The sequence below is a fragment of the Haliotis rubra genome, unplaced genomic scaffold, assembly GCF_003918875.1.
Source record: "Haliotis rubra isolate DU_JTF1 unplaced genomic scaffold, ASM391887v1 Scf814, whole genome shotgun sequence".
Lineage (NCBI taxonomy): Eukaryota > Metazoa > Mollusca > Gastropoda > Lepetellida > Haliotidae > Haliotis > Haliotis rubra.
Genome location: NW_025767540.1, coordinates 14,227 through 41,937, shown reverse-complemented (window position 1 = coordinate 41,937; position 27,711 = coordinate 14,227). Strand labels below are relative to the sequence as shown.

The 27,711-nt window shown below is 42.5% G+C and overlaps 2 protein-coding genes across 2 annotated transcripts in view; one reads left to right on the top strand and one right to left on the bottom strand.

The window, feature by feature from the left end:
* Positions 1 to 27,711, bottom strand: part of LOC124261885 (probable ATP-dependent RNA helicase DDX31) — an 83,936-nt gene that overhangs the window by 45,050 nt on the left and 11,175 nt on the right. The window lies entirely within an intron of this gene.
* LOC124261889 (dibasic-processing endoprotease-like) lies at positions 23 to 23,641 on the top strand. The gene is made up of 3 exons (XM_046696257.1): positions 23 to 54; positions 21,634 to 21,813; positions 22,931 to 23,641. Exons 2-3 carry the CDS (start codon positions 21,699 to 21,701, stop codon positions 23,158 to 23,160), a joined length of 345 nt encoding a protein of 114 aa, XP_046552213.1. The 5' UTR covers positions 23 to 54; positions 21,634 to 21,698; the 3' UTR covers positions 23,161 to 23,641.

Below are 27,711 nucleotides of genomic sequence, written 5' to 3'. Positions count from 1 at the left end.
GGCTTATGACTCAAGCTAACACTCCCTGCACTATTGTGATCACTCGACGCGGAGGTAAGTGTTGTTTGTCCTAGCAGTAAATTTTCACATCAATAAACTATATAATGTTGATCTCAGCGAAACAATTTAATGTGAATCTCCTATGATTTCTTTGGTTTTCGCTACTTCTTCTACGACTGGGTACAGACCCATCCCGTGTACATATTTTATAAGAGATTTTTTAATTGTGTTTTATTTAATGGTTGCTCAGTGTATTTGAGACTTATAAGGTTTAGATCCTCGGACAGGAAAATACTGGAAAGGCTAATAGGTAAATCTTGGTCTATACGAAACCTATGGGTGGGGATTGGGGTGTGTGTGTGTGTGTATTAATAAGGGTGGTATAAATCTCAGTAAAGGTTCCGATCCCAGTTGTATGACGATACGGCAACGTGTGCCCCCCTCTTCACAATGTATTGTCAACCCAGGTATAAATTATCGGTCTGAACCCCTCCAACTAGCAGCGTGTCCGAGAAAGACTATGATCAGTGTGGAGCCTGGTTTCATAGTCATAAGATCTGATAGGTGATCGGGTAAGTCGAACCTTAAATTTGAATCCCCGTTTGAAACTAACATGTTGCACGTGTGATGTGGTATTTGGTCAACCATTATATTATCAAAATTCGGAATGAAAGACGCGAGAAAGACGCCGTTGTTCCTAATTTCGGAGACAAACCTATTTTTGTTTAAAGAGATGTAAGGTGGTGGTGAGGGTCACGTTGATCAACCATTCGGGCTCTTTAAAGTCTGCCAGCGGCACCCGCTCATACACGTTGTCTTGTAGGACGTACCAGGTGTTTTCATCATCAGGCAGATCGAACCCCTCCGTGTCTCCTAAATCACTGAGTGTGACGTTGGGATGATGATTCATCGTCTATATAAAATTATAAAATAGTTTCCAATTGTTTTTCTGATAATTTATCAGGTGTGCACTTCAACCCCATGAGATGTATGTTGTCGGGTAGGAAAATTTTGGTGAGCGATATCGTGTCTTCCACGGTCACGGTGACTCCCTGCAGACTGGTGTGGGAATCGACGTTCACCCACACGTAAACAGAACAAACGCGATATTGATGTTGTTTGGTCCACCGGAGTTTGATTCCTTTCACGATTTCGACTGGTGATGATGGTTCACCGAGGTAGACTTGGATGACCAGCGTGGAATTCGCCGGTAGACTTTCCAGGATGTTGACAACGCCCTCGAATTCAGACACCACCTGCAACCCCACGTTTTGCTCCCCGGGTTTACTCGATAGCATGTGGACTGCCATACTTGAGACTGCGCTGATGATTACACTGCGCCTATGCGTCGGGACGTAAGCCATGAGCAGGGTTCCATTGTTCACGACTTTGTTTAGGTAATGGTCTTTGTTTTCAGTGAACACGTAGGAAGAGCCGAGCATGATGTTGAGAAACCAGTCGACTCGAGATTGTGTTAAAATCCATTTGTTGTCGTCGGTGAAGACGAGGGCATACTGCTTGTTTCGATCGACGACCGTGGTCTCGACGTCGTTTAAGTCGAACAGCTTGCCGCCGAACGCTGGGTATATCATCCATTCATCCTCGTCATTGCGGACTAGGTCGTACCGAATGCTGCTGACAGCTCTTGATGTATTAACTATATCATCTAAGTAACTGCCAGATCTACCGGCGGCGGGGACTTCGACGCGTTTGTAAATATTGTTTTTCAGTTGCAAGGCGTACAGTTTACAGTCTATTCCTGGTTCGTCCAATCTGCTCGTGTCCCCGAGGTCGGAGACCACTATATTAACGCATTTTTTCAAACGCATTCCGGGACCTTGGGCGCTTGTCATTATCGGATGTGCAGCGTCACGCTGAGGAATCCTATATTCACAGGATTATGTTTTATGTCTAAAACAGATACTTCTAATTCCTAGATGGTGCCTCGGGTTAATTTCTTGTACTGCCGTGACGAAAACGATTCGGTTCTGCCATTGTTACACTTTTCCGTTTTCACAGGTACGGCTCTCAACAGCGTGGAAGGGCATCACCTTGAACGTTGTTGCATGTGCTCAGCTGATCGAGATGAATGCACAGTTCATGGTATGGAACAAGATCGGGTAATTTCGTGCCGGTCACGGTGGTTTTTGGTGGAATGTCGTAAACCCGAGCGTTTTAGTCAATGGCTTACTGAGTCTCAAAGTGTTTTTCTCCGTCGTTAATTTTGAGTTCGGCCCCCACGGATTTGAAGATTTCTTTGTTGAGATAGTACACGCTGTAGTAGCCGTCCGTTATTTGGTTGCGGACATTGTTGACGAACAGCCTGTTGTTTTTGCTGTTGATGTTGGTCCATCGCGGGTAGTAGGTGATATTGCGTGTGACTTCAAGTAAGCCGGATGTGTTATTGATCGCGTGCAGCAGTTGAACGGCCTCACCGCTCGTTATTCCCGGAAGCGTCACGTACATATTGGATGTATATATTATATATTATATAACAATTCAACATGTACAAACCAGGAGTGTTTTATTCTAAAAGCGATACTTCTGATTTCACACACATGAAGATCTTGGTTGCAGATGGGTTGCATTTCAAAGCACCATTTATCGATGTGTTTAAAAATTACAGGTTTTCGGTGACGAACGTTAAGATGGTACACACTTGGTTTAACAACCAGATGCAGTTCTGGCAGAATCAATTCAATTTTGGCGTGTGGTGCACAACGAGAGGGTGCGTTGTGACGTTGAGCGACACTCAACGTGGCCTGCTGAGTAAGTCTGTGTTTATGTTTCACGTGTGCTACCAGATCAGGCGTATCCTCAAAGAAATCAGCGCTCTGCTTCCACAGGACAAAGCATGGGATGCGGTAAACAATCCGTACGATCGACGTGCATACGAAAGAATTTGCAATGAATTCGAAATCGATCCGAACACGGATTGGCGTTTGCCAGGCGTGAATCACGGTTTGGGTATTCCTATCGTTCACAATATGAGTATGTGGTGGTAGAACGTATGCAGGTTCTTACGTCACGAGTAACGAGTGGAGAGATGATCTCATGGCTTTCGAGGACAGCAAGGATTATCGCGTTTGGAGGTTTGAGCAGGGGTCTGCGAACGATTGGAAAATGTTCATGCTGGATTCGAGAGGGTTCACTCGTGCTTCACTTCACACTTGAACTACTCGATTCGAACGTATGTGTGGGCGCTGCAGGGAGCGCAGATACAAACGCATTCCGACATCGTGGGTAAAGGGACGGCTTACGACGCGCAGAAACAGTTCGTGTCAAACATTGAGGATGCTATCAATGCTCCAGTTGATCTACTGAGTGCTATCCAACGCTACTAAAACGTGTTGGAATATGCCCGGTCGAAAGCCGACTACGTGTTCGGAGTGGGACTGTACATGGCCCCGAGAGACATGCACCTGAGAATCCATAAAGTGGTGCGTTACGACAACGAAATAGTCACCGCCACCACCGATCAAAATTTGGCTAATAACCCGGGTATCAACGTCTTAAACGTCACACCCACGGTGAATACCGGTGAAACGGGTATAGTGGCGTCATCCCCGAAGCCAAGGGTTCGACCAGCACCCACATCAAGATGAAGCTGAGTAGTCAATCGACATTCCACGATTGCATTGTGGGAATGTAAACATTGCGAACGTTACCGTGTCGCTGAAAACTTGTGAGTCGAATTGACACATTTTACCGTCGTAAAACATAAACGTAATGTTTCCACCAGTGATGTTAGCTGCGTGAAGCAACTGCAAAGCAAAAAACGGGATGCAACGGAGTAGTTTACTGCAGGAGGCCGTACGAGGCGATGACAACTGACATTCATCGTGACGTCGCTTACATTGTGACGTAATGTAAAATGGTTCGATTACGAGGGGGCACACTAGAATGGCGCAGCGACGGGATAACGTCATTCAATTGTTACGTCATCAAAAAACTATACCTTTATTGTCTGATAATGTATTTTCTTTTGATTGTTCTAAATGCTAGGCATCTTAGAATGGCCCATCATTAAGGAATCAGCGGGCCATTATCATTTGCAGTGTTCCGCTCATTTCTGATAATTAGAGTCCGGTTTCATGATAATTCTGTCCATTTTAGCTGTAACACTATGATTTATTCATCATTGTCAGATTTAGTCAGTGTGCACATAATAAATGTGTTGAAGTTTGAAAAGGGAACTAGTTTTTCTGGCGATGGTGTCAGTTGAAGGAGTGATATGATTAACCTTTGACCTCGAGGAACTTTGACCTGGTTTAAATAATGAATTTCTTTCACGAAAAAACAGCGCAAAACGAGTTGAATTAAAATGGGGATAGCTGTACTGTGTTTGACGAATTGGGGATGTATACCAGTGGTTATATGGCCCCAAATTTAACGTTATATTGACTCCACTTACGCGTCGCCGATAACTAAATTTGCAGCTATATAACCACCGGTATACATCCCCAATTCGTCAAACACAGTACAGTTACTAGTATTCCCCAATTATATTGTGCATTAGAGAAAATGTAAGTTTTGAGGTTTGTTGTCATTACTTTTTGAATACCTATCCTTTTATGGCTTACTCAAGGACTTCAGCAGCAAGTGGCAAACAATATGTTGTCCTCACTGGGCCTTGAAGTGTCTATCATGATGACATCATTAGGTGCATGGTCAATTTCATGGGCTCAAGAAGCAGGTGTCAAAAAACAGGGGATGTGACTCAAGTGCAGTAAAAGATGAGGAGCTGATGCATACCGTCTCGATAGTGTTGAAGTATTGTTGAAGACATCAACTTTTGCATCTTCTCTCAAGATGTCAACAATGCCATTCAAACTGTTGAATGTAGGATTTGAAAGAATACTGTACATGGCGCAGGAAAGCAGCAGTGTCAAGGTCATTAGGAGGTCTAATGGTTTCTGTCATGATTTATATTGAGGGCAAATGAAAGAGAAAGATTGTGTGTTTTCCTCATTGATAAATTGCAAAATACTCATAGCCAGCTTGCTTAAATTAGCTGCCAGTGTTTATCAAAATCTTGAGTAGAATATAGAAAATAATCAAATTGACCGTATGTAGCCAATCATTACCTTTAACACATTGTCACATTGTACACAAAACTTGAAAGACTATTTCTGCTTGTTAGTTTATCCTGTTCTGTCATGAGTGAGTGAGTTTAGTTTTCGCCGCACTCAGCAGTATTCCAGCTATATGGCGGTGGTCTGTAAATAATTGAGTCAACAGCATGAGCATCTATCTACACAATTGGGATACGATGACATGTGTCAACCAAGTCAGCGAGCCTGACCACCCGATTCCTAGTTGCTTCCTACTACAAGCATGGGTTACTGAAGATAAATTCTAACCTGGATCTTCCCGGGTTGTTCTGTCGTGAAAGCCCATACAGAGAAGTGGTTACATGGCCTTGTTGATGTGTCATGCTCCACACTTGTCACAGTTGTAGTAATGTATCTATTGAATTATGCTTAACAATATGTAATGTGCACTTCAATTCTTATATTAGGTTAGTCTGTTCTTATTAGCACAAGTGTGTTTGGATAAATAGTGAAAAGTCTGATGACGTGATAATCCTAGCCAGGATGTGGTCACTCGAGCAGAAACTTTTCTTGTGGAATATGTTGACAGGGCCTAGTTAACTTGACGTTTATTGGCTATTGTTTTCAAGCAGTGCTTCAGAATGGTCAGCGTTTGGTCTCTTTCAGGACTGCTCTACGTTACAATTAAGGGTTAGTGTTAAGGTTTGTGTTACCTATCTCAGTGCTTTTAACAGATTCATCTCGTGGAAACTGAGGAAATTCCATTATATTTTCAAGAGTTTTGATTGTCATGGTGTCAGTGACTCAGTATGTATGGTAGTGTAATCTTTGTAAAACAGAGTTGTCATTGTATTGACATCACTGAATGTGTAACTACTTTGTTTCGATCCTTTTGTAATCTAGTATTGCCGGGAAACTTCTAGAAAGCTATGGGCAAATCCGGGATGGATGTCACTCTTCAAACAACACGAGGCGTAGTGACAAACACAGAATGGGTGTTTTTATTCTCGCAGTACAACTATCAGTCCATCCTGGATTCTGCAATTCTGCGGTTGTAGAAATTACCTTTTGATGCAGAAAATCATCTGGTCCACGGAAAATGCATTTTCATGCAGAATACCTGCTGAATTTGCCATATTTGTGCCACGGAATTTACATATTTTGAAAGTTGAATCAAGATTGACTATCGACCGAAACGAAAAGTCAGGGTAAATGACCAAAATATAATTGGTTACACAAAAACGAACTGCGACATTTGTTACAATGATATTTTCAAAATATTCACGAATAAAGATGATTTATTCCTAAGGTAATAATTTTTCCTTATCCTGACTCCTGCTTAATGCTTGTCTCCTTCTCCTTGCGAATGATAGTGGAACACTTGAAATCCCTTGAAGTTCCCTTCTAAAAAGCGGACTTAAAATCACTACTCACCCAGGAGTTGCCTCCCTTGCCCCTTTGGCGCTCTTTTGGTCACCTGACCGACCATGCCTTGTCACTCTCTCCTTCTTCGTCCTTGAGGATGGTTGTGAGAGCACCTGGGTCCCTATACGGCACATATCCTTATTTTTCCTTATCCTGACTCATGCTAAATGCTTGTCTCCTTCTTCTTGCGAATGATAGTGGAACACTTGAAATCCCTTGAAGATCCCTTCTAAAACGCGGACGTATAATCATCACTCACCCACGAGTAGTCCTCCTTGCCTCCTTTGGCGCCCTTTTTGGTCACATGACCATGCCATGTTTGTCACTCTCTCCTTCTTCGCCCTTGAGGACGGCTGTGAGAGCACCTGGGTCCCTATATGGCACATATCCTTTTCTACTTTGGACCTTTTACATCTAAATGGCAGCTGTATACGGTTTTTGGATTGTATATTATCAATTGTTTTGATATTTTGTCTAATTTATACGTTGTGTGCCATGTTTTTCATCTGGTTTACAATTGATGAAAACTTCTATTCGTTGTAGCTACCGGCTGTCTGTGGCTGACCTGCAGATATTATGTCCTGATTGTATGCTACACGTTCTTCAAGCTTTCGCTGTAAACATTGTCAGAAACTAACCACTTTTGAATTTAATAACTACCTTTTTTCCCTTCATAGACGTGCAAAGGACTGGGTAAGAAGGTATTCACAAGTCATGTTTGGTAAATCGAGTGATTGCGCTGATAACCTAGGTTCATAATTCTAGTAATTGCCGAGCGTTTTATGAGGGCAGGTCGCTGTTCCAATGATGAACTCTGTCTCGATTTAGTAGAGATCATCGTGAAGGGAGCTGTCCTCATCGCAGACGAAGAAGACGAGATCTTCTTCAGCGCAGAAGAAGTCTACAGCACCTAAGACTTCGTCGAAGTCTCTTCACAGCTCTATGCAGAAGACGAGATCCTTCACTGCCGAAATTGTACCGCAGGAAGAAGCAGACGTGTATGATGATCCTCCCATCATCATACCTGAAGTCACAGTCATCAGCAAGAAGACGAAGCCTGCTTCAACAGCTACATCGGCAACTATATCAGCGCAGACATTGACAGAAGACCTTCCATCAACACAGACATCGGGTACCAGAGATAGCAGCAGCGTCAACTCTTCACAAGTGCAGCCTACCTTAGAAGAGGCCTCAACGTTCTCAGAAGCATCATCAGCCCCGCAGCAGTCTCAACATACGTCGCAGAACTTCAACCTGGGGCTGTTTATGCAACAGTTTACAGATCAGATTAGGTCGATGATGGAACATCGCTTCACGCAGGAGGAAGCTGCTACGACGTCCATTATGATGACTACAAGCCAGCATGAAGATTCAGCAGCCTCTCCATCGCACCTGGCTGAAGAGAAAGCCTGCGCGAAGGCCATGCACCTGACGATCTTCAACGAGTGAAGCTAGAAGTCTGGACAACGCTACCAACGTCAGCTCAGCCTGAGACGTCCCCAAAGGAGCCTCTAAGATTCTCAACACAGAAGCAGATTGAAGCGTTCTCCAGAACCCTACAGTAGCCGCATATATGGATCGTCATCATCGTCGGACTTAGACTCACATCGGGAACCTGCTCGCAGGCACTCCACATCTCACAGAGGGGAGATTACGTCTATCAGCCTTCGTGAAGTCCTAGAGAGATATCTCAAGACTCCAGGAGGAATACACAGTCACACCAGGACCGTTCACCTGCACGCAGCTCTACATACAGATCTACATACAGAGACTCACGTCATTATTGATCTTCAGATAGGGAAATGTCCAACTTCACCGTCTGAAGTTAGAAGTCTGGAGAACTCTACTAACGTCAGCTCAGCATAGCAGACCCCTTCGATGACAGTCGCCCTGCGCAAAGGTATATTAGCTATACAAGCTTTCTTGGATGAAGGCCTGCACGAATGGTTAAGTTCGCGAAGATCTTTACCGTCAGAAGTATCAGCAGTTAGCAGCCTGGAGGATTCAACGAACGCCAGCTTAGCGCTAGCAGTCCATGACGGAGCCTCCACGCTGTTTCAGCGTCTCAGCAGGAAGGATTCTAACACCGAAGTAGATCCAGTCGTTCTCCAGGATTCTACAGACTGCGCAGATACGGATCTTCCAACTTGGACCTTCATAAACCTGCGCACAGGCACTCACGGGGAGGATTATAATCAGAGTCAGCATGTCCCGCTGTTCAATGATGGCAGATTTCCCCTTCATCATACAGAGTCCTTCATGATACATCAGGGTTTGAGATTACAAGATCATCAGTGAATCCCGTAATAGATCTTCAAGATGCATGATAAGAAAATAACACAACTGGACACTACAACTAGATGTTGGCTATGTTGGATCAATGCATGGCTGAAGGAAGAGATGCACACCTGAAGTAACGATGTCAGATAACATCCGATGAAACACTGAAGGTGAATCTGTATAAGATGACGACGGCAGTAAAGATTATGAAGTTGAAGAATACAGTCACAACAGACAGGGAACAGTCTGCTTACATCGGCACTACGCGGTTCAGCCATCAAGACACGTGTTCACTCGTGTAACTCCGGCACAAGCTGAACAGAGAGGTTACGGACAAGGCCGTGTTGACAAAGAAATCAACGACTGCACAAGATTGTATGAGGATCATTTACCTGCAACACCGGTGATGTCACAGTCACGTGCCAGGAAGTCGTCTACAGTTGTAAACAACTCTTTCAACGTGGGAAAGGCTCCATTTACACTCCAGTTAGCAGGGTACAGCGTGGTTCGACTATCTTCACGGGTCATAGAGGACTTCCCCTGTCAGCAGATTTAATATTGGTTATCTGGGGACTTGCAGCGACAAGCGTGAGACGGTTTCTGCTCGCAGCAGCCGGTCGACTATAAATAGACTTCACATCAATGGCAGTCCCAGTACATCATAGATTTTTGCTGATCTAGAGACGACGTATTATGCATCATCGCTGCACATTGTTCGGATTCTGGTGACAACATCTTTATTACATATTACCGGAAGATTAAGGAAAACTGATTTCTATGGAAAGTCAACTTCTTTATTGCAATGAGTGCGACGTTTCGGTTTAGGAACTAACACCGTTATCAAGCAAGTGATACAACAACTGAAGCAAGGAGAATATATACATAGCTGTATAGTGAGTATATACAATTAACAAGGTTGATGTACATTGAATATTTGATAAGTGATTACAGCAGAGGAGGTTGATGTACAGAGTGATTGATTGTGATTAGAGTTGAGTTTATACAATTGATAAGTTGACGTACAATAGTTGTGATTACAAGCACAAAGGAGGGAAGCATGGAAGTCAGATGGACATCAACCTCCTCTGCTGAAATCACTTATCAAATATCCAATGTACATCAACCTTGTTAATTGTACATACTCATGTAAGACTTGGGTAATTGCTGTTATTGCGTAACAATTACGTCTCACGGGAAAAGGGATGGGCAAGTGTGTCTATTGCGCGAAGTGCTCCAGTCAAAGATGACACAACACAAAAAGACAGTAATAATATATATTGAAATAAAAGTCTTGGTAACAGAGTTGCAAGTTCCGACTGCACAGTCCAGGTGAAACCTAAAAAAACAAGCTGGCTTGTTGTCACCTCGACAGTGCAGGCAGAAAGAGCCATTGTACAGATACAATAATGAAAATAAATAATAATCCGACTGATATGTAGGATGTGACGACAATACTTAATAGGGGCAACAATATTATTAAAGGACAAATAAATACAATATTGGTACAAAAAGTATATGTGCATATATGAGCACACAATCCCAAAGAGTATTTACATAAATACCTTTAATTACATAACCCAAAAGAATCGTCACACCCATCCTATCAGAGGATTTACATAGGGCCCCACCTGAGGTGAGGTGAAGGTCACATTAATATTAAGGGCCAATTGGAAATATAAAAATATATATATATATACACAAAGTGGGGCAATATTTATACCCAACACATTTGGAATATATGATACAGAAAACCGGTTGATTGATAAACACAATAGCCACGACAGGACACCTGGCCTGTACGACACATGTGGCTAAGGGAAATGGGGTATGACTGCCTGTTGGATGATCATACTAGTCAATATGAGGCTAGCTCCAACAGAATGTCAATACACCCAGTAGGTACACCACTTGGGGCTACCCAGGATAAACACCTAATTGTAGTAAGTAAATTGACAATATGTAATAAACGGATATTACATAATTTACATTACTACAATATGTAGGTATATTATTGGCCATATAATATAATACATTATATTATTATTGAATAAACTGTGACTTCACTTTCACATCAAGTGGGGGAACATACTAAAATATGATTGATATAGTGGCATGGTACGGTAGTCAATGCTATGTTAAGATAACCATGAAGCAGACGACGGACCCTAGTTTTGTTTACATCCGGTGCAGCCATTTTGTAATGGAGCCGGACGCCGGGAGCGGGAGCCGGAGAATGCCGAGGATAGCCGAAGACAGCCCAGGCTGTGTGCTGCTCAGTGGAGAGGTCAGCACTGGTCAGTGAGCATGACCGCCACTAATTGGTTCCAGCTGACACCGTGATACTCCAACTGAGCACATGGTTTGGAAACCGGGACAGTGATACAGAGACTTTTTAATTTAGATTAAAATGGCAAAAAGAGTTCTGTTGTTAGCAGCAACAAGTTGTAAATAAATGGAATTTAATACAGAAGACCCAGTTGCAATATCGAAGCAAACTGAGGTTCTTACCTAAAAAACAAGCTGGCTTGTTGTCACCTCGACAGTGCAGGCAGAAAGAGGAAGATTTCAGGCTTGGGGGTCCCACGCTCCCTCTTGCCCCTGTCATGTGACAACAAAGCCCCTGGGGATTGGCTAAAAAATTGTTGCTATGGAAACCATGGCACCAGTGCCTTGAGCCCCAGAACCCTATCAGATAACTGGTAAAGGGCAGGATATTGGGTTACTTGTGCAAAAGACTAGGACAAAACATCCAGCCTTTACACTCTCCCCCCCTTTAAGGAAATGTTGTAACCCGGATTGAAATTGATAAATACAAATACATGATTAAACAATGCTTCAGCTGAACAATCATTCGTAACCCTCTTGTATCACACATGTATGACCTGAGAATACTTCTTCGTAAATGGATCCCAGGAAAAGAACCTAGTGCTTCGTCGCTGGCGCTGGGATCTACGAGGAGCTTCCGGCAAGGTCATGATAACAGTCTCTTCACAGGGGAGAGACTGGAGTGGCTCCTCCGCAGCAACTGGATCACTTATAGCAGAGTCCACAGAGTTCTCAGATAGGTCTGGCTCACCACCAGAGGATTCTACCAGATCACAAGGGGCGATGAGCGATGTATCCTCATTGTCCGGATCTTCAGGCAGCCTATCTTCTCTTTGATGTAGTTCTCCTGAGTCCCCACTCTCCATGGGTTCTGATGGAGCAGCTTCAGCTTCCACTGCAACCGTTTCCCAGGTGAGGGGTCCTGCAGTGGTTGCCTCATTCTGCATACCGGGAACCACTTGGATTGCGGGGACTTCCTCTACAGTAGGTTGTGAGTATGGCAGCGCCTGCTCTTGTGGTTCAAAGGGTTGAGCCTCAGGGTTCAAGCTGCTAGTGGGTACAGCTCTAATAGGTTCAGGCTGTGGGTACCATACATTGACAGTGTGTAGTTCGTCTTCAGAGGATTCCAAGATGTCCTCCGGTTGTTGATTTCGGGCTTTGGATCTGGTAACAGGCCGCCTCAGACACTGGTGTCTTTCTGGTTCATCCATATCTAGGGGCAATGAACCAACAGGAAGTAAGAGGTTGCGATGGTAAGTCTTTGAGGGCCCGTCTCCATTTTCTGGTCGAACAACATAGACAGGCAGTTCACCTTGGTGACGTTCGACAATGAAGACTCCCGACTTCCATCTGTCAGCGATCTTATGTTTTCCTTTGACCCCAATGTTACGGACAAGAACCCGGTCACCTGGTTCCAATGCTGCTGCATGAGCCTTTCGGTCATAGTAGCCCTTGTTGCGAATCGCTGACTTTTGGGCATTCTCCCTGGCCACTTGGAATGCAAACTGGAGTCGGTTCCGCAGATCTTTGACATACTGTTGAGGTCCTTTTGAAGTCCTGCTGTCAGGATCTGTTCCAAACACCATGTCTATTGGTAGGCGTGCATGACGGCCGAACATGAGGTAGTATGGAGAGTAGCCTGTGGTGTCATGTACAATGCAGTTGTATGCATGGGCTAGAGGTCCAACATATTTTCTCCAGTCTTTCTTTTGGCTGTGGTTGAGAGTGCCGAGCATATCCAAGAGGGTACGATTCATCCTTTCGGTTACACCATTGCACCTTGGATTGTATGGTGACGTTCTTATTTTCTTGATGCCAGCCATATCGCACAACTTCTTGATAACTTTTGATTCAAAGTCCCGTCCTTGATCCGACAGTAGGTGCTGAGGGTAACCATAGTGACAGATGAGGTTTTCCCATAAAGCTTTGGCTACAGTGGTAGCTTTCTGATCCTTTGTTGGAACTGCCATTGCGTACTTTGTGAAGTGATCCGTGATCACCAGTACGTTTTCAAAGCCACCTTTGTCTGGTTCGATGGACAGGTAGTCAATGCAGACTAGTTCAAGCGGGACAGATGGTAAGATGGCTTCCAGTGGTGCAGTTTCTTTCCTGGCTTTCCTCCTGATGCATCTTTCACAGTTTGAACAGTAAGTTTGGATGGAGGTAGCCATGAATGGCCAGAAGAATCTCTGGCGGGCAAGGGATAAAGTGCTGTTGCTGCAGGGATGTCCAACTTGATCATGAACTCCATGAATTGCCTCCTTGCGATATTGTTTGGGGATGACCAGCTGTTGTCGTTCTATACCCTTGGCATCAGTGACCATTCTGTAGAGGATGTCATCTTTAATAACAAGCTTCTCCAGTTCTCGCAGGTAGACATGCATGTCGGGATGGAGTTTGGATGTCTTTGCTTTGCATGATCCCTCCTTTGATTTGAGTACTGACATGATTTGACAGATTTCTGAATCCAGGCCTTGCGCTGTTTTCCAATCCACTGACGACATCCCTCGATCATGGACTGTAGGTGGCGTGACCAAACTGTCAGGAACTGCTTTCTTGGAACAGGAAAGAGCTTCCACCAGAACAGGTTCTTCTGTGCTGGACAAGACAGCGTTTTGAGAGTATGCCATGCACTTCTTCTCTTGCCTGCTTATTTCTTTGAGATTCCCTTGCTGCCTACCCTCTGAACTGCTGTGAATGCCATGACATTGAAGAATAGCCCGGATTGAGCATGAGGAACACTCCACCACTCCAGATTCTGGAGCATCGAGGGGTGTGCTCCGAGCAATCAACCAGTCTATTCTTTCAGTGTCCTGTTTAAACTCTAGATCTTCTTCTTGAGCTTCCTGTGGCAAGCGGCTTAAAGCATCTGCATCGGCCATCTGCACTCCTGGTCGATACTTGATGTTAAAGTTGTAGGCTGCTAGGGCTGCTAACCATCGGTATCCCATGGCATCAACTTTCGCTGACTTCAGGACATATGTAAGGGGATTGTTGTCTGTTACGACTGTGAATTCCGAACCATACAGGTAGTCATGGAACTTGTCAGTAACAGCCCACTTCAATGCTAGAAATTCGCGCTTGTGTGCTGGATAATTTGCCTCACTTTTAGAAAGACCTCGGCTTGCATAGGCGATGACTTTCAGGCTACCACATTGTTGTTGGTAAAGGACAGCTCCGAGTCCAGTGCCACTGGCGTCAGTGTGGAGTTCAAAAGGGGCAGACAGGTCAGCATAGCCTAACACAGGAGGAGTAGTTAGCTTTTCCTTGATCTTCTCAAAAGCTGTTTGGCATTCCTCTGTCCACTTATCCCCAAAAGGCGTCTTCAGGGTGAGGTTGTTCTTCCCAGGAGTTCTTCCGAGTTTAAGCATGGTCTTCCTTGGAATGTAGCCGGCTGTCAGTGCATTTAATGGTTTGCAGAGACGACTAAATCCTTCCACAAAGCGACGGTAGTACCCTGCAAACCCAAGGAAGCTTTTCAGTTCACCGATGTTGGTTGGGACAGGCCATTCCTTTACAACGTTAATTTTGTTAGGGTCTGGTGATATTCCTTCTTTGGAACACACATGACCAAGGTGGGTCACAGTTGTTTGGAAGAACTTGCACTTCTCAGGGTCCAGCTTGAGGCCAAACTTGCGAAGTCGAGCAAGAGTCTGGAACAGGCGATCTTCATGTGTGGGGATATCTTCAGCAAAGACAATGAGGTCATCCATGTAGACGACCAGCTCCTTAAGATTCATGTCCCCTACACACTGGTCCATCAGGCGTTGAAACGTTAGAGGGCTGTTCACAAGACCCATGCTCATTCTCTTGTATTCAAACAGTCCAAATGGGCACACAAAGGCAGTGTACTTTGCTGATTCATCATCCATTGGGACAGCATAGAAGGCCGATTTAACGTCAAGCTGGGTGAACCATGCAGATCCATGTAGTGCTGCGAAGAGATCTTCAACCTTTGGAATAGGATATGAATCCCGAATTGTCCTAGAATTCAACTTCCGGTAGTCCACACATAGTCTTAGCTTTCCTGACTTCTTGCGAATGAGGACTATTGGACTAGCAAAGGGACTTGATGAAGGCTGAATGATATCAGCATCTATTGACTGTTGTATGTGGCGGCGGCAATCTTCAAAGTCCTGAGGTCGTATTGGGCGAGCTCTCTCCCTGAATGGTGAGTTGTCTGTCAGTTTAATGGCATGAGTGGCCTGCTCTGTCTTCCCAATGTCATAATCATGAGTAGAAAACACATCTCTCATAGCATGAAGCTTCCCGATGATCCTTTGCCTGTCTTCTTTTGGCAAGGGTGAGTCACCAAAGTCAAAGTTCAGTTCTGGTGATAACTCCCCTGTGGACATCTGGGCAGCATTGCAGTGAACAGGTGGCTTGGCTGCTTCTTCCTTCTTCAGACGGTTATACACCCAGTCAAGGGGGGTGACGTCCTGGGGGAGGTACAAGTCAGCCAGTGCTTTCCGAGGCGAGATGGTTATGTCACGAGATGATACATTGTGGACTAATACTCTTATTCTTGGGACACTTCCTGTGACAGACACAACAGCATTCATGACTTGAAGACTGTCTCCATACAACTGTTGATGGTTAATGCTTTCCTGGATCAGAACTGTTTGTGCAGTAGATGGAATATTGACCTTTCTTGCCGTGCCGCGGATCTCCATAGTTTGTCCTGCTGGTACAATTATCCTTTTCCTCCCGGTTAGTCGTACTGTTCCTAGGCGTCCGGAAGGGTCAGAAACAATGCTGCTGAAGATGTGGGCCACTTCACTCTTTATTGGCAGGGTGCATAAATAGGGCTGATTTCTTCGCTTGTTTGGCCCATTCTTCAAAGGCTACCTCACCGGCTTTGATGGGTCTTGCACCAGAGAAGGTCTTCAGTCTGAAGTAGCTGGATGAGGGACGATCCAAATTCACCAGCACCTGTTGTGGGTCTGGGCGTTACAGTGCTACCGCTACCCACAACCCCAGCACTCGAGCTTGCAACATTAGAGTCGCTAGCGGCTGGGGATTCTGAGTGGGCAGCAGCAACCTCGTTAGCCGCCAGAACAGGTGTGGGAGTTGGTGGATTTGGTTTTATGGATCCGGCGCTGGTCGTGGCTGATGGAAGCTGTCGTAGTAGCAGCTGGAACTGTTCCAGCATCTGAGACTTCATCGCCTCCATCATCAGGGCTGTCTTCCTGTCCAGGGCCTGATCTACTGCCCTGGCCACGACATCTTCTAAGGAGGATCCTTCCTGGACCAAGTTCACTTTCATAACTTGATACTCCTCCTCTCTGATGAGTACAGTGTCCCCAAGCTTCAGAGGGACTTGAGGGCTTGGGAACTCCACGAGGTGCAGCTGATGAATAGAATCAAGCACCTGGAGAACCCGCACCTTCCCATAGCAAGGGGACAACTCCTCCTCAACCGACTCCGTTTTTGTTTCCTCTGGGAGCCCAATTATTCCAATTGATCGCTTGGGGTCAAATTTCATTGACAACATAGTGTCCAAGAGCTCAGAGTTCGTGAGCGAGGACATGTTGACAACAAATCGGAGATGAGGTACTGAGAATTCTTAGTTGACTAAGGCAACTAAGGGTAGGAGTATAGATACAAAATTATGCCTTATGTGCCAATGAGTGTATATCTTTGACCGTTGAGGAGTACTATGAACGCTTGCGACACTTTGCCCCACGTTAAGCCAATGTAAGACTTGGGTAATTGCTGTTATTGCGTAACAATTACGTCTCACGGGAAAAGGGATGGGCAAGTGTGTCTATTGCGCGAAGTGCTCCAGTCAAAGATGACACAACACAAAAAGACAGTAATAATATATATTGAAATAAAAGTCTTGGTAACAGAGTTGCAAATCTGACTGCACAGTCCAGGTGAAACCTAAAAAACAAGCTGGCTTGTTGTCACCTCGACAGTGCAGGCAGAAAGAGCCATTGTACAGATACAATAATGAAAATAAATAATAATCCGACTGATATGTAGGATGTGACGACAATACTTAATAGGGGCAACAATATTATTAAAGGACAAATAAATACAATATTGGTACAAAAGTATATGTGCATATATGAGCACACAATCCCAAAGAGTATTTACATAAATACCTTTAATTACATAACCCAAAAGAATCGTCACACCCATCCTATCAGAGGATTTACATAGGGCCCCACCTGAGGTGAGGTGAAGGTCACATTAATATTAAGGGCCAATTGGAAATATAAAAATATATATATATATACACAAAGTGGGGCAATATTTATACCCAACACATTTGGAATATATGATACAGAAAACCGGTTGATTGATAAACACAATAGCCACGACAGGACACCTGGCCTGTACGACACATGTGGCTAAGGGAAATGGGGTATGACTGCCTGTTGGATGATCATACTAGTCAATATGAGGCTAGCTCCAACAGAATGTCAATACACCCAGTAGGTACACCACTTGGGGCTACCCAGGATAAACACCTAATTGTAGTAAGTAAATTGACAATATGTAATAAACGGATATTACATAATTTACATTACTACAATATGTAGGTATATTATTGGCCATATAATATAATACATTATATTATTATTGAATAAACTGTGACTTCACTTTCACATCAAGTGGGGGAACATACTAAAATATGATTGATATAGTGGCATGGTACGGTAGTCAATGCTATGTTAAGATAACCATGAAGCAGACGACGGACCCTAGTTTTGTTTACATCCGGTGCAGCCATTTTGTAATGGAGCCGGACGGGAGCCGGAGAATGCCGAGGATAGCCGAAGACAGCCCAGGCTGTGTGCTGCTCAGTGGAGAGGTCAGCACTGGTCAGTGAGCATGACCGCCACTAATTGGTTCCAGCTGACACCGTGATACTCCAACTGAGCACATGGTTTGGAAACCGGGACAGTGATACAGAGACTTTTTAATTTAGATTAAAATGGCAAAAAGAGTTCTGTTGTTAGCAGCAACAAGTTGTAAATAAATGGAATTTAATACAGAAGACCCAGTTGCAATATCGAAGCAAACTGAGGTTCTTACCTAAAAAACAAGCTGGCTTGTTGTCACCTCGACAGTGCAGGCAGAAAGAGGAAGATTTCAGGCTTGGGGGTCCCACGCTCCCTCTTGCCCCTGTCATGTGACAACAAAGCCCCTGGGGATTGGCTAAAAAATTGTTGCTATGGAAACCATGGCACCAGTGCCTTGAGCCCCAGAACCCTATCAGATAACTGGTAAAGGGCAGGATATTGGGTTACTTGTGCAAAAGACTAGGACAAAACATCCAGCCTTTACACTCACTATACAGCTACGTATATATTCTCCTTGCTTCAGTTGTTGTATCTCTTGCTTGATAACGGTGTTAGTTCCTACACCGAAACGTCACACTCATTGCAATAAAGAAGTTAACTATCCATAGAAATCAGTTTTCCTTCATCTTCACAACTTCTAAAATGCCTCTCAAAGAAATTACCGGAAGATTGATGAGACAAGCTTCAAGCCATGATTCCAGAATCGATCATCTCTCCGCTTCCATGACGGATATGGCAAGGGTTCCTAGTTCCGATAATAGACCTGTTTGCAACAAAGTTCAACAAGCAACTACTAACATTCGTCTCTCCGATTCCGGATCCTCAGGCATTGGCAACAGACGCTTTAAGCATCTCATGGGAAGGACTAAACGCTTATGCGTTTCCACCTCCAGCACTACTACCACAAGTAATACAGGAAATCAAACAGATGACAACGCTGCAACTGATTTTGGTCGTGCCCTATTGGCCAGCGAGGGTATGAATACCTGTGTCATCTGCAACAGACGAGACGCTTAAAAGGTTCAACACTCTCAACGTACCTGGCTGCGCTCAGCACAGTAATCACCATGAAGACGGGTGTCAAGCTGACCAAAGTACCAGAGATACTGGCACTACTACGCTCGTTCAAGTTGGAAGACCAACAAAAGTATTTCAAGGCTCCTGCCTGGGATCTCAACATAGTTCTACAACATCTCACCAGTGATGCCTACGAGCCTCTAAATGGACATCCTTTGAACTACTGACTCAGAAAACGCTGTTCCTGATCGCCCTAGCAACAGCAGCACGGATGTCAGAAATACATGTTCTGGACTTCGAACGAACACGATTTGAATCGTGACATCTTACATCTAGGACTGAGATGGGATTTTATTGCCAAGAAACAACTGCCCGGCCAGCCTGACATCCCAGCACTCTCTACAGTCCTTGGACCACAGGATACACAGGATCTATCCTTATGCCCTGTCAGAGCACTAAAAGTCTACCTACAAAGGACAAATACAAGGAAACGAAAATTCAAGCGCCTATTCATCCCCTTATCTACTGAGATGCCCACGGAAATATACACTTGCTCTGCATGGAAACTGCACGATTACAACAATAATGGAGGGTTGCTTTTGGAAATCGGACACAGTGTTTGCCAACCACTACCTCAGAGACATTGCCACCGAAGACGTCTCAGGCATTCACCAGTTTGGGCCACTTGTTGTAGCACAACAACTAACGGTTCCACAAAGGCGCTGAGAAAAATATCACCCTTTTTATCACGTGACTTATGAAAACCAACGCTCTGGAGAGCAAATGGTTAAAGTCGATGCACACGTCTAGGACAGGGTAGCATGAGTGATAGACCCTGTACTTGTATAGGACATACTCGTACATGAACAAGGGTCGCATCTCCACTTGATGCGCGCATCAAGAGATGGAGTTGCAATAGATAACTAATGGAACATTAGTATATCTAAAAATTCACACGAAATGTCAGGAGAAGTTTCGGAAGAAATCTGACAAGTTGTGGTTCCCCCCAGACTCATCAGAGGAACTTGAAAGAACAGAATCATCAGCAGTGCCGTCATAAGTTCCCATGGGGGGTAATCCGGGACGTAAATCTACAGCCAGAGAATCCAGAAGTGGCCTGACCCACCACCGATTCCGACGGATTCTGCAAGCATTTAGCATGAGTCAGGATAAGGAAAAATATGTAATTTTCTGACTCAAATTGATATTTTATACTTATCCTGACTCATGAGGTCAGCCCTCCCAACCTCCCCTCTTATGGCACTCTGGATTTCCCTGTAAATCCGGGTGTCGGGCATTCAAACGGAGAGAGTGACAAGGCATGGTCGGTCAGGTGACCAAAAGAGCGCCAAAGGGGCAAGGGAGGCAACTCCTGGGTGAGTAGTGATTTTACGTCAGCTTTGTGGAAGGGCACTTCAAGGGATTTCAAGTGTTCCACTATCATTCACAAGGACAAGCATTTAGCATGAGTCAGGATAAGTATAAAATTTAAATTTTAGTCAGAAAATTACATTTTTCTTCAGCACTCTGGATTTCCCTGTAAATCCGGGTGTCGGGCATTCAAACGGAGAGACAGGGTAAACTGCAGATTTTTTTTGCGGAATTTTGAAATATGGGATGCAGAATTTACTTATATTTGCCGTGGAATTCTTAAATATTGTCGCGGAATCCAGAAGGGACTGAACTATGTGAGGCAGTGTGAACAGTTCACACATAGTCTGACAGGCACTATGGAGGGAAGTCAGAGAAGTCAGACTGACACTTGACCAGCAGAACGCCTGGATAGGCTGGTCAGTGTTCGTCCCTCTGTGTCCATGGCTTGCCTCCTGCTGGTCTGTCCGCGCTTTTTCACGCTGTCTTTTTGCGGTCTTCCCCTATCCTACCTGCTCGGCGGATGCATGACAAACTGCCTGTGTAATTTTACTTCCGTCAAATATTGCCACCCTATTGTAATACTGTCATTGTAATGACTTTGCAGTAATTTGTATTAATATGTAAACGGTCATAAGTTTATCATACACCTGTTCCCTGTAATATGTGTCTTGTTGCTTTCGCGCTGAATCCTCCTGTGTTTGGATTTCTGGGTTAACTGATTGCTTAACTTTGGAGGTCAATATACAACACTGATCACATAGTAAACATGACTATGTGTGATAGAGCTTTTGGTTAATCTTGTAGATTTGTGGTAATCAGCTGAAGCATGTTCTTCGGAAGTTGAGAGCAAGTCTGTACTCAACAAAGAGATATACTAGTATTCAAGAAGCACTATCTGCTGACTCGCACAGTGTTGGTGTCTGTTGGGATGGCACCCGGAGCATCAATTCAAACCTTAGCATCGTTAAGGATGAGACCATTACATATTAGTTGATGATGATTTCGAGATTTTACTTGCACTTTCCAACATGTGTTTCACACACAGGCCTGCCAGGCCATTTACCATGTTTAGTGTTAGATCGAAAGAGGGGTGAACATCACAGAAAGAGAGACCAACCTGAAGGGGTGGGTTACATATTGAATTTTTTTATGTGAATTTTGAATTTGGAAAATTTACCAGAAAATATGTTGGGGGTAGAAGTATGGGGTAGTTTGGTAGGTTTAATCTTTTTTAGATAATGTCACTACTTTATGATCATACTGTAGTTGTGCTCTACTTTCCAGTGTTAAATGTCCATATAATAGTCAGACATCAGTGTTTATGATGTGCGTTATGTTCGCAGGTTTCGCAGGTGTGACATTTTACTGTGTTGCGATAAAATAAAGAGCACTTGGTGTACGGTTGAGGATGCTGCCACCTTTGGTAACAGTAATTCCAATCGGGATAGCCTTGGCATTTGCCTTCTACTTCTTTCGCCAAAGTTGGCAGCACTGTCCACAGCCTGACTCAGGATATCACTCAGGTGAGAGCTTGTCAAGGTGATTGTAATATTGTACCAGTGATGTAACATTATTGGTGATTGTGACGTCGACACTGAGAGTGATTGTGATGGAGCATGAATGTGGTGGAGAGTAATTGTGACACTGAGAGTGATTGTGATGGTGACACTGTGAGTGATTGTGATGGGGAGTGATTGTGACATTGTGATTGATTGTTACACTGAGAGTGATTGTGATGGAGAATGATGGTGACACTGTCAGTGATTGTGATGGAGTTATTGTGACACTGTCAGTGATTGTGGTGGAGAGATATTGTGACACTGTTAGTGATTGTGACATTGAGAGTGATTATAATAGAGAGTGATGGAGAGTTATTGTTACACTGAGAGTGATTGTGACACTGTGATTGATTGTTACACTGAGAGTGATTGTGATGGAGCATGAATGTGGTGGAGAGTTATTGTGACACTGAGAGTGATTGTGACACTGTGATTGATTGTTACACTGAGAGTGATTGTGATTGAGAATGATGGTGACACTGTGAGTGGTTGTGATGGAGAGTTATTGTGACCAGGTCAGTGATTGTGGTGGAGAGTTATTGTGACACTGAGAGTGATTATGATACAGAGAGTGATTATGATAGAGAGTGATTGTGATGAAGAGTGATTGTGACAATGTCAGTGATTGCGACCCTGTCAGGGATTGTGATGGAGAGTTATTGTGACACTGTCAGTGACTGACACTGTGAGCGATTGTGACACTGAGAGTGATTGTGATGAAAAGTGATTGTAACCATGGGAAGTGATTGTAATGGTTAGAGTGACCTTAATAGTGAGAGAGGTTGTAACAATGAGAGTTGAAACAGTGACACAATGTCTGACTATCCATGGGTTTAAATCACTTTAAACAACACTACCATCACAACATTTTACCTTGGACCCCAATGATCTGTACTTTTTTGGACAACCCCAGAGTAATTGTTCTGTCATGGTAACAGGGATTGTAATGGTTAGAAAGATTGTTGTGGTTAGAGGGATTGCCCCATCCCCGTGAGTTGCTCAATGGGTTACAGGCTCCATGCCCTCGAAGAAATGGAGTAGTCAAGTGGTCTACTGGCCATAATATTTTTCTTCTCTACAGGTCATCACCCTTATGACTACCCTGATGACAGCCCTGATGACAACCCTGATGACAGCCCTGATGACAACCCTGATGACAGACCTGATGACAGACCTGATGACAGACCTGATTACAGACCTGATGACAACCCTGATGACAACCAGACTGGCCGAGCTTGTCATCGCCGTCATCGCCTAGCGTGGAAGGGGCCCAGACATCAGCAACGAGTGCGCTGTGTGTTTCGAAAATGAGGGCAATATAGAGTTATCTCCCTGCTCACACACCAACGTGTGTATTGACTGTGTGAACAAGATCATCACTGACTTGGACCGGAGCTGCCCATTCTACAGGAGCTACATTCAGGCATATGCCGTGGTTGTCAGCAGCAGAGCACCTAGATCGACATGAAGCTTTGTCAGCTGATTATGTGCAGACTCGATTCCCTATCTGACAAATTTTACCATTTTGTTTGGGTTTTTTTTATAATTTTTCATTTTTGATTCTCCATAAATTCAGGTCATACAGTTCATAACATAACGGGTTGGTATAATCACGATTCGCAAATATATACAAAGTCGATTTACAGGCAAAATGAATAGGTACTTGAAAATGTAATAGCAGTACATTATATATAGTGCTAGGTTAACAGAACAGCTTGTGACATAGTGACCAAAATTTTGTGAAGCTGTCATATTTGCAATTTGAATAGGCATTAAAACGTTCAGCATAATATGTTGTCTTTGGTGTTTAATCTCTTTGTTTCATTTTGTATATATTATATTTCACTGCTGTTATTATCAAATTCAGAGCATGGTTTCTCTTTTCACAATATCCTAGAATAATATTTTTCTTTGAAAAGATAATATTTGACCCTGTTTTTTCGAATATCCATTCTTCTATTTTCTTCCCAATAGCTTTTATGACTTTAGTCACAAAATAGATGTAGAATTGATTCTTTCTCGGATTTGCAAAATGTGCATGTGTTGGAATCTTTATATTTCATTTTTGTTAGCAAATCATTTGTAGGCAGAAACCTATGCAGTATGCTGTATTGAAACCACGAGTGTTTTAAACTATTACACGATTTAAAGGTTGTTTTTTCTATCGTTTCCCATATATTATCGTCAATAGACTCACTAAGTTTTTTCTAGATTTACCATTTATGAGTATGTCATAAATATCTCTACATCCTTTTGGGTTTCCTACTATATTTGGTAAAAGATATGGCAAGATCAGGGCTTGGATTTTTTCTTCAATATGGATGTTTATGGATTTGCAGTAGTATTTAATTGATTCCACTATTCCTTGACCTCTAGGAAGTTAGTTTTGCACCCAAACGATTTTCTTAATTGTTCCACCGTTAAAAAGTTACCTTGGGCGTCAAACATGTCGTTTATATAAGTAATCCCTTTGCTTGAATAATGTTTATAATTAATTTGTTTTCCATCTATTTTAATATTGTCATTTAACCATAAGGGTTGGGATAAAATATCACATGCGTTTTTTTCTTTTTCTGCTTTTCTGGTTACGAATTTACCCCATGATTTCAAAGTGTCTTTCCAAAAATGATTTATTTCTTGTGTTATTAATGATTCAAGTATGTGTGTTTCGCATGTTTGTATAAAGCTGTCGATGTCCAAATGTGTCTTCGTTTGTAGCAATTTCCTTACTTTTGAATCTAAGTTGATGTGTCTTTTAATCCATGATATTTTTTGTGATTGAATAAGATTTTTTATCTCTGGAGCTCGTATTCCTCCGTATTCATAGTTCTTTGTGATAGTTTCTCGACTGACTTTGTCTGGTTTGTTTTTCCATATAAATTTAAAGCAGAGCTGCTCAGTTTCCTTAATCATTTGATCGTTTGGGTTCGGTAGACTTACAAATAAATGATTAAGTTGCGGTAAAAGTAAATTTTTCAATATGGTATTTCTACCTAAGGGAGTTAGATCTCTTGCTAACCATTGATTCATTGATATTTTGAGAGTCTTAAGTTTATCTTTATAGTTGCCTTCAACCATTTCTGCGATGTTGTGAGTAAATACAATTCCTAATAGTGTAAACGAGTCACTCTTCCAGTCTAAATTCCAGTTTCTACAAAATTTTCTTTTAGAGTTTTTTTTCTGAGCCTATCCATAATACCTGTGTTTTGTTTACATGTATTTTTAAGCCTGAAAATGAGGCATATTTTCTAAGAATTTCTAATGTCGCCTGTAAACATTTTTCAGTGCCATCTAGTATCAGCGAAGTATCATCAGCGTATTGGGAAATTAGATATTCTGTATCTCCAATTTGTATTCCTTTTATTTTATTATTATTTCTAAACATTGTTGCCAATATTTCTGCGCACAGTATAAAAATATAAGGGGAGATGGGATCTCCTTGTCTGCATCCTCTCGAGATATTGAAATAATTTGAAGGAAACCATTTACAACAACACATGGTTGAATGTTATTAAAGAAGGTATTTATCCATCTAGTAATCGATGGTCCAAAGTTAAAGAATAGAAGAACTTTTGGAATGAAATGCCAGTCAACAGAATCGAATGCCTTTTCAAAGTCAATAAGAAGTAGAATTCCTGGTATATTCATATATTCAGTATAGTCAATGATGTCATATATTACGCGAGTACACTCACCAATATATCTTTTTGACATAAACCCTTTTTGATCCTCATTTATTATAGAGGGTAGGACTGTTTTTATTCTGTTTGCAATGGTTGATGATCCGATTTTATACGCTACATTCAGCAATGAAATGGGTCTCGAATTCTGAAGCAAATGTTTGGATTTACCTTTTTTGGGAAAACAGGTTATAATGCCTTGCTTTTGAGTCAAAGACAATTCTCCTTTCTCGTAAGCTAAATTTAATTATCTTATAAGATACTCGTGAATATTGGAAATTTTTTTTTTGATGAATTCAACAGTGAAACCCGATGAGCCAGGACTTCTTTCATTTTTCATTTTTTAAAGACTTTAATACTTCTTCATATCTTAATTGTCCTTCTAGACTTTCTTGTTGATTCTTTGATAGCTTTGGGACGTCTATGTTTTTAAGCAATTCTGTTAGGTTCACTTTTTCACATGGTTTTTTCGTGTATAGGTTATGGTAAAACGATTTAGTTTCAGTTATAAGATCGTTTTTGGTTAGGGTTTCCTTTTGATTTTTTTCACGTTTATATATTGCTTTGTTTAAAAAGTTTCGATTTTCTAGAGACAGAAAATATTTTGTTGGTTTTTCTCCTTCTTCTTTCCATTTAGCTTTAGATCGTAGTAGTATCCCTTCTGTTTCTTTTTTATTAATAGTCTCTAATTCTCTATTTGCTTCTTTTAATTTTGTTTGTTGATCAAGTGATACAAGTAAATACACAATTGTTGGTATTTAGAGATTGTGTAGGGTCAAACTGTCTGTGGAACATCAGTCAGTGGCTCATCCTCAGAAAAATGTCCTGCAAAGTGATTAAAGGATTTTTAAAAAGGTCACTTCACATTGTTTAGTTTCGCTCTTAATGAACACCTGGGTATATATAATATCCACAAAATACAGTTAAAAACGGTATTTTTTCATTATACAGCTTGTATAAGGAATCTAAAACGCACCTCCCTCAAAAGCATTTCGCGATTACGCAAGATAATGAGGTAGATGGTCACGTGACGTCAGACCCGAGAGTTGCTAAATCAACACACGGAAAATACATGTACAGTGGTACCGAGCCTGTTCGCTTAAACTGAGGTCTGCTTCTAGTTTAGCAAATAAATCAATCCACGAAGTCAAACCTGGATTTGGATGGCATACTAGATACAGATAATACCACATACATGCAACCTTTTCAATTTGAAAGTATTTCTAGCAGCAGGACCGAGAGGAATATTGAGGACGATTACACCAGTTGACAACATACAGCCGTGGGACGATCCCGATCCCGACTATGACTATGTTTTGTTTAGACCTACTGCAGACTGGTATGAAAGTTACTTGCCTATCACATGTTCATGGAAAACGGATTAGATACTGAATTAATTTTTCCGCGGTCACGGTAAAATTTGCAGTCATGATAACGGCAATGTTCGATCAATGTGTTGAGCCTGTTTTCCGGTATACATCGGTATGGGAAGGTAAACACTGAAATAGTTACGTTCGAGGTTCATGATTTTATAAATGTTATTAAGTAACTTTCAGCTTTATTTCATAAAATGCGTCTTCTGCTAAATTTATCCGTAAAGGTTTAAGTATGGTGATAATCTTTTCTATGAAATACGTACCGTTACGGAAGTCGATAAGTTCGATCTCACTACTGTATAGAGATAAATTCGTTAGTGTATGTTTTAGGAGAAGTCGGTGTATCGATCGTCTCTGACATGGTATATCAAACATCAGTTTCATTACATTTTCAATTTCCATACACGTCTAAAGCATCGGTTATATGTCGTGATACGTAGTCATATAAATCTGCAAAATATACGTAAAATGTAAAATGATAAAGACCTGTAACCTCCTTAACAGCTGATAATAGATATAATAAATACATATAGATGCAAAAAAAAGAACTGACAAATCCTTATCTATCTCTTTAACTGTCAGCTACTGAAAAAGAAAAGTCTTCATTGTGTTCTAGTAGTAACGTGTAAAGTGTGATCAACCGCAAAGAAAGACCATGGATCAAATCAAGAAACCAGCACACAAAAATTAAAGCAAATAATTTATTTGCATACAAACTATTTATGACAAAATAATGAATACAGTGTGTACACCAACATCATGAAGGCAAAGACTTGCGTGTAAGTTAACTGGATGGACTTGTAAAA

What these genes read in the sequence shown, in the direction of transcription:
- LOC124261889 (XM_046696257.1), top strand. Translation starts at nt 21,699, where the DNA reads ATGCTGCCACCTTTGGTAACAGTAATTCCAATCGGGATAGCCTTGGCA. An exon ending in TGACTCAGGATATCACTCAG is followed by an intron (nt 21,814 to 22,930) that starts GTGAGAGCTTGT and finishes TCTTCTCTACAG; the next exon opens with GTCATCACCCTTATGACTAC.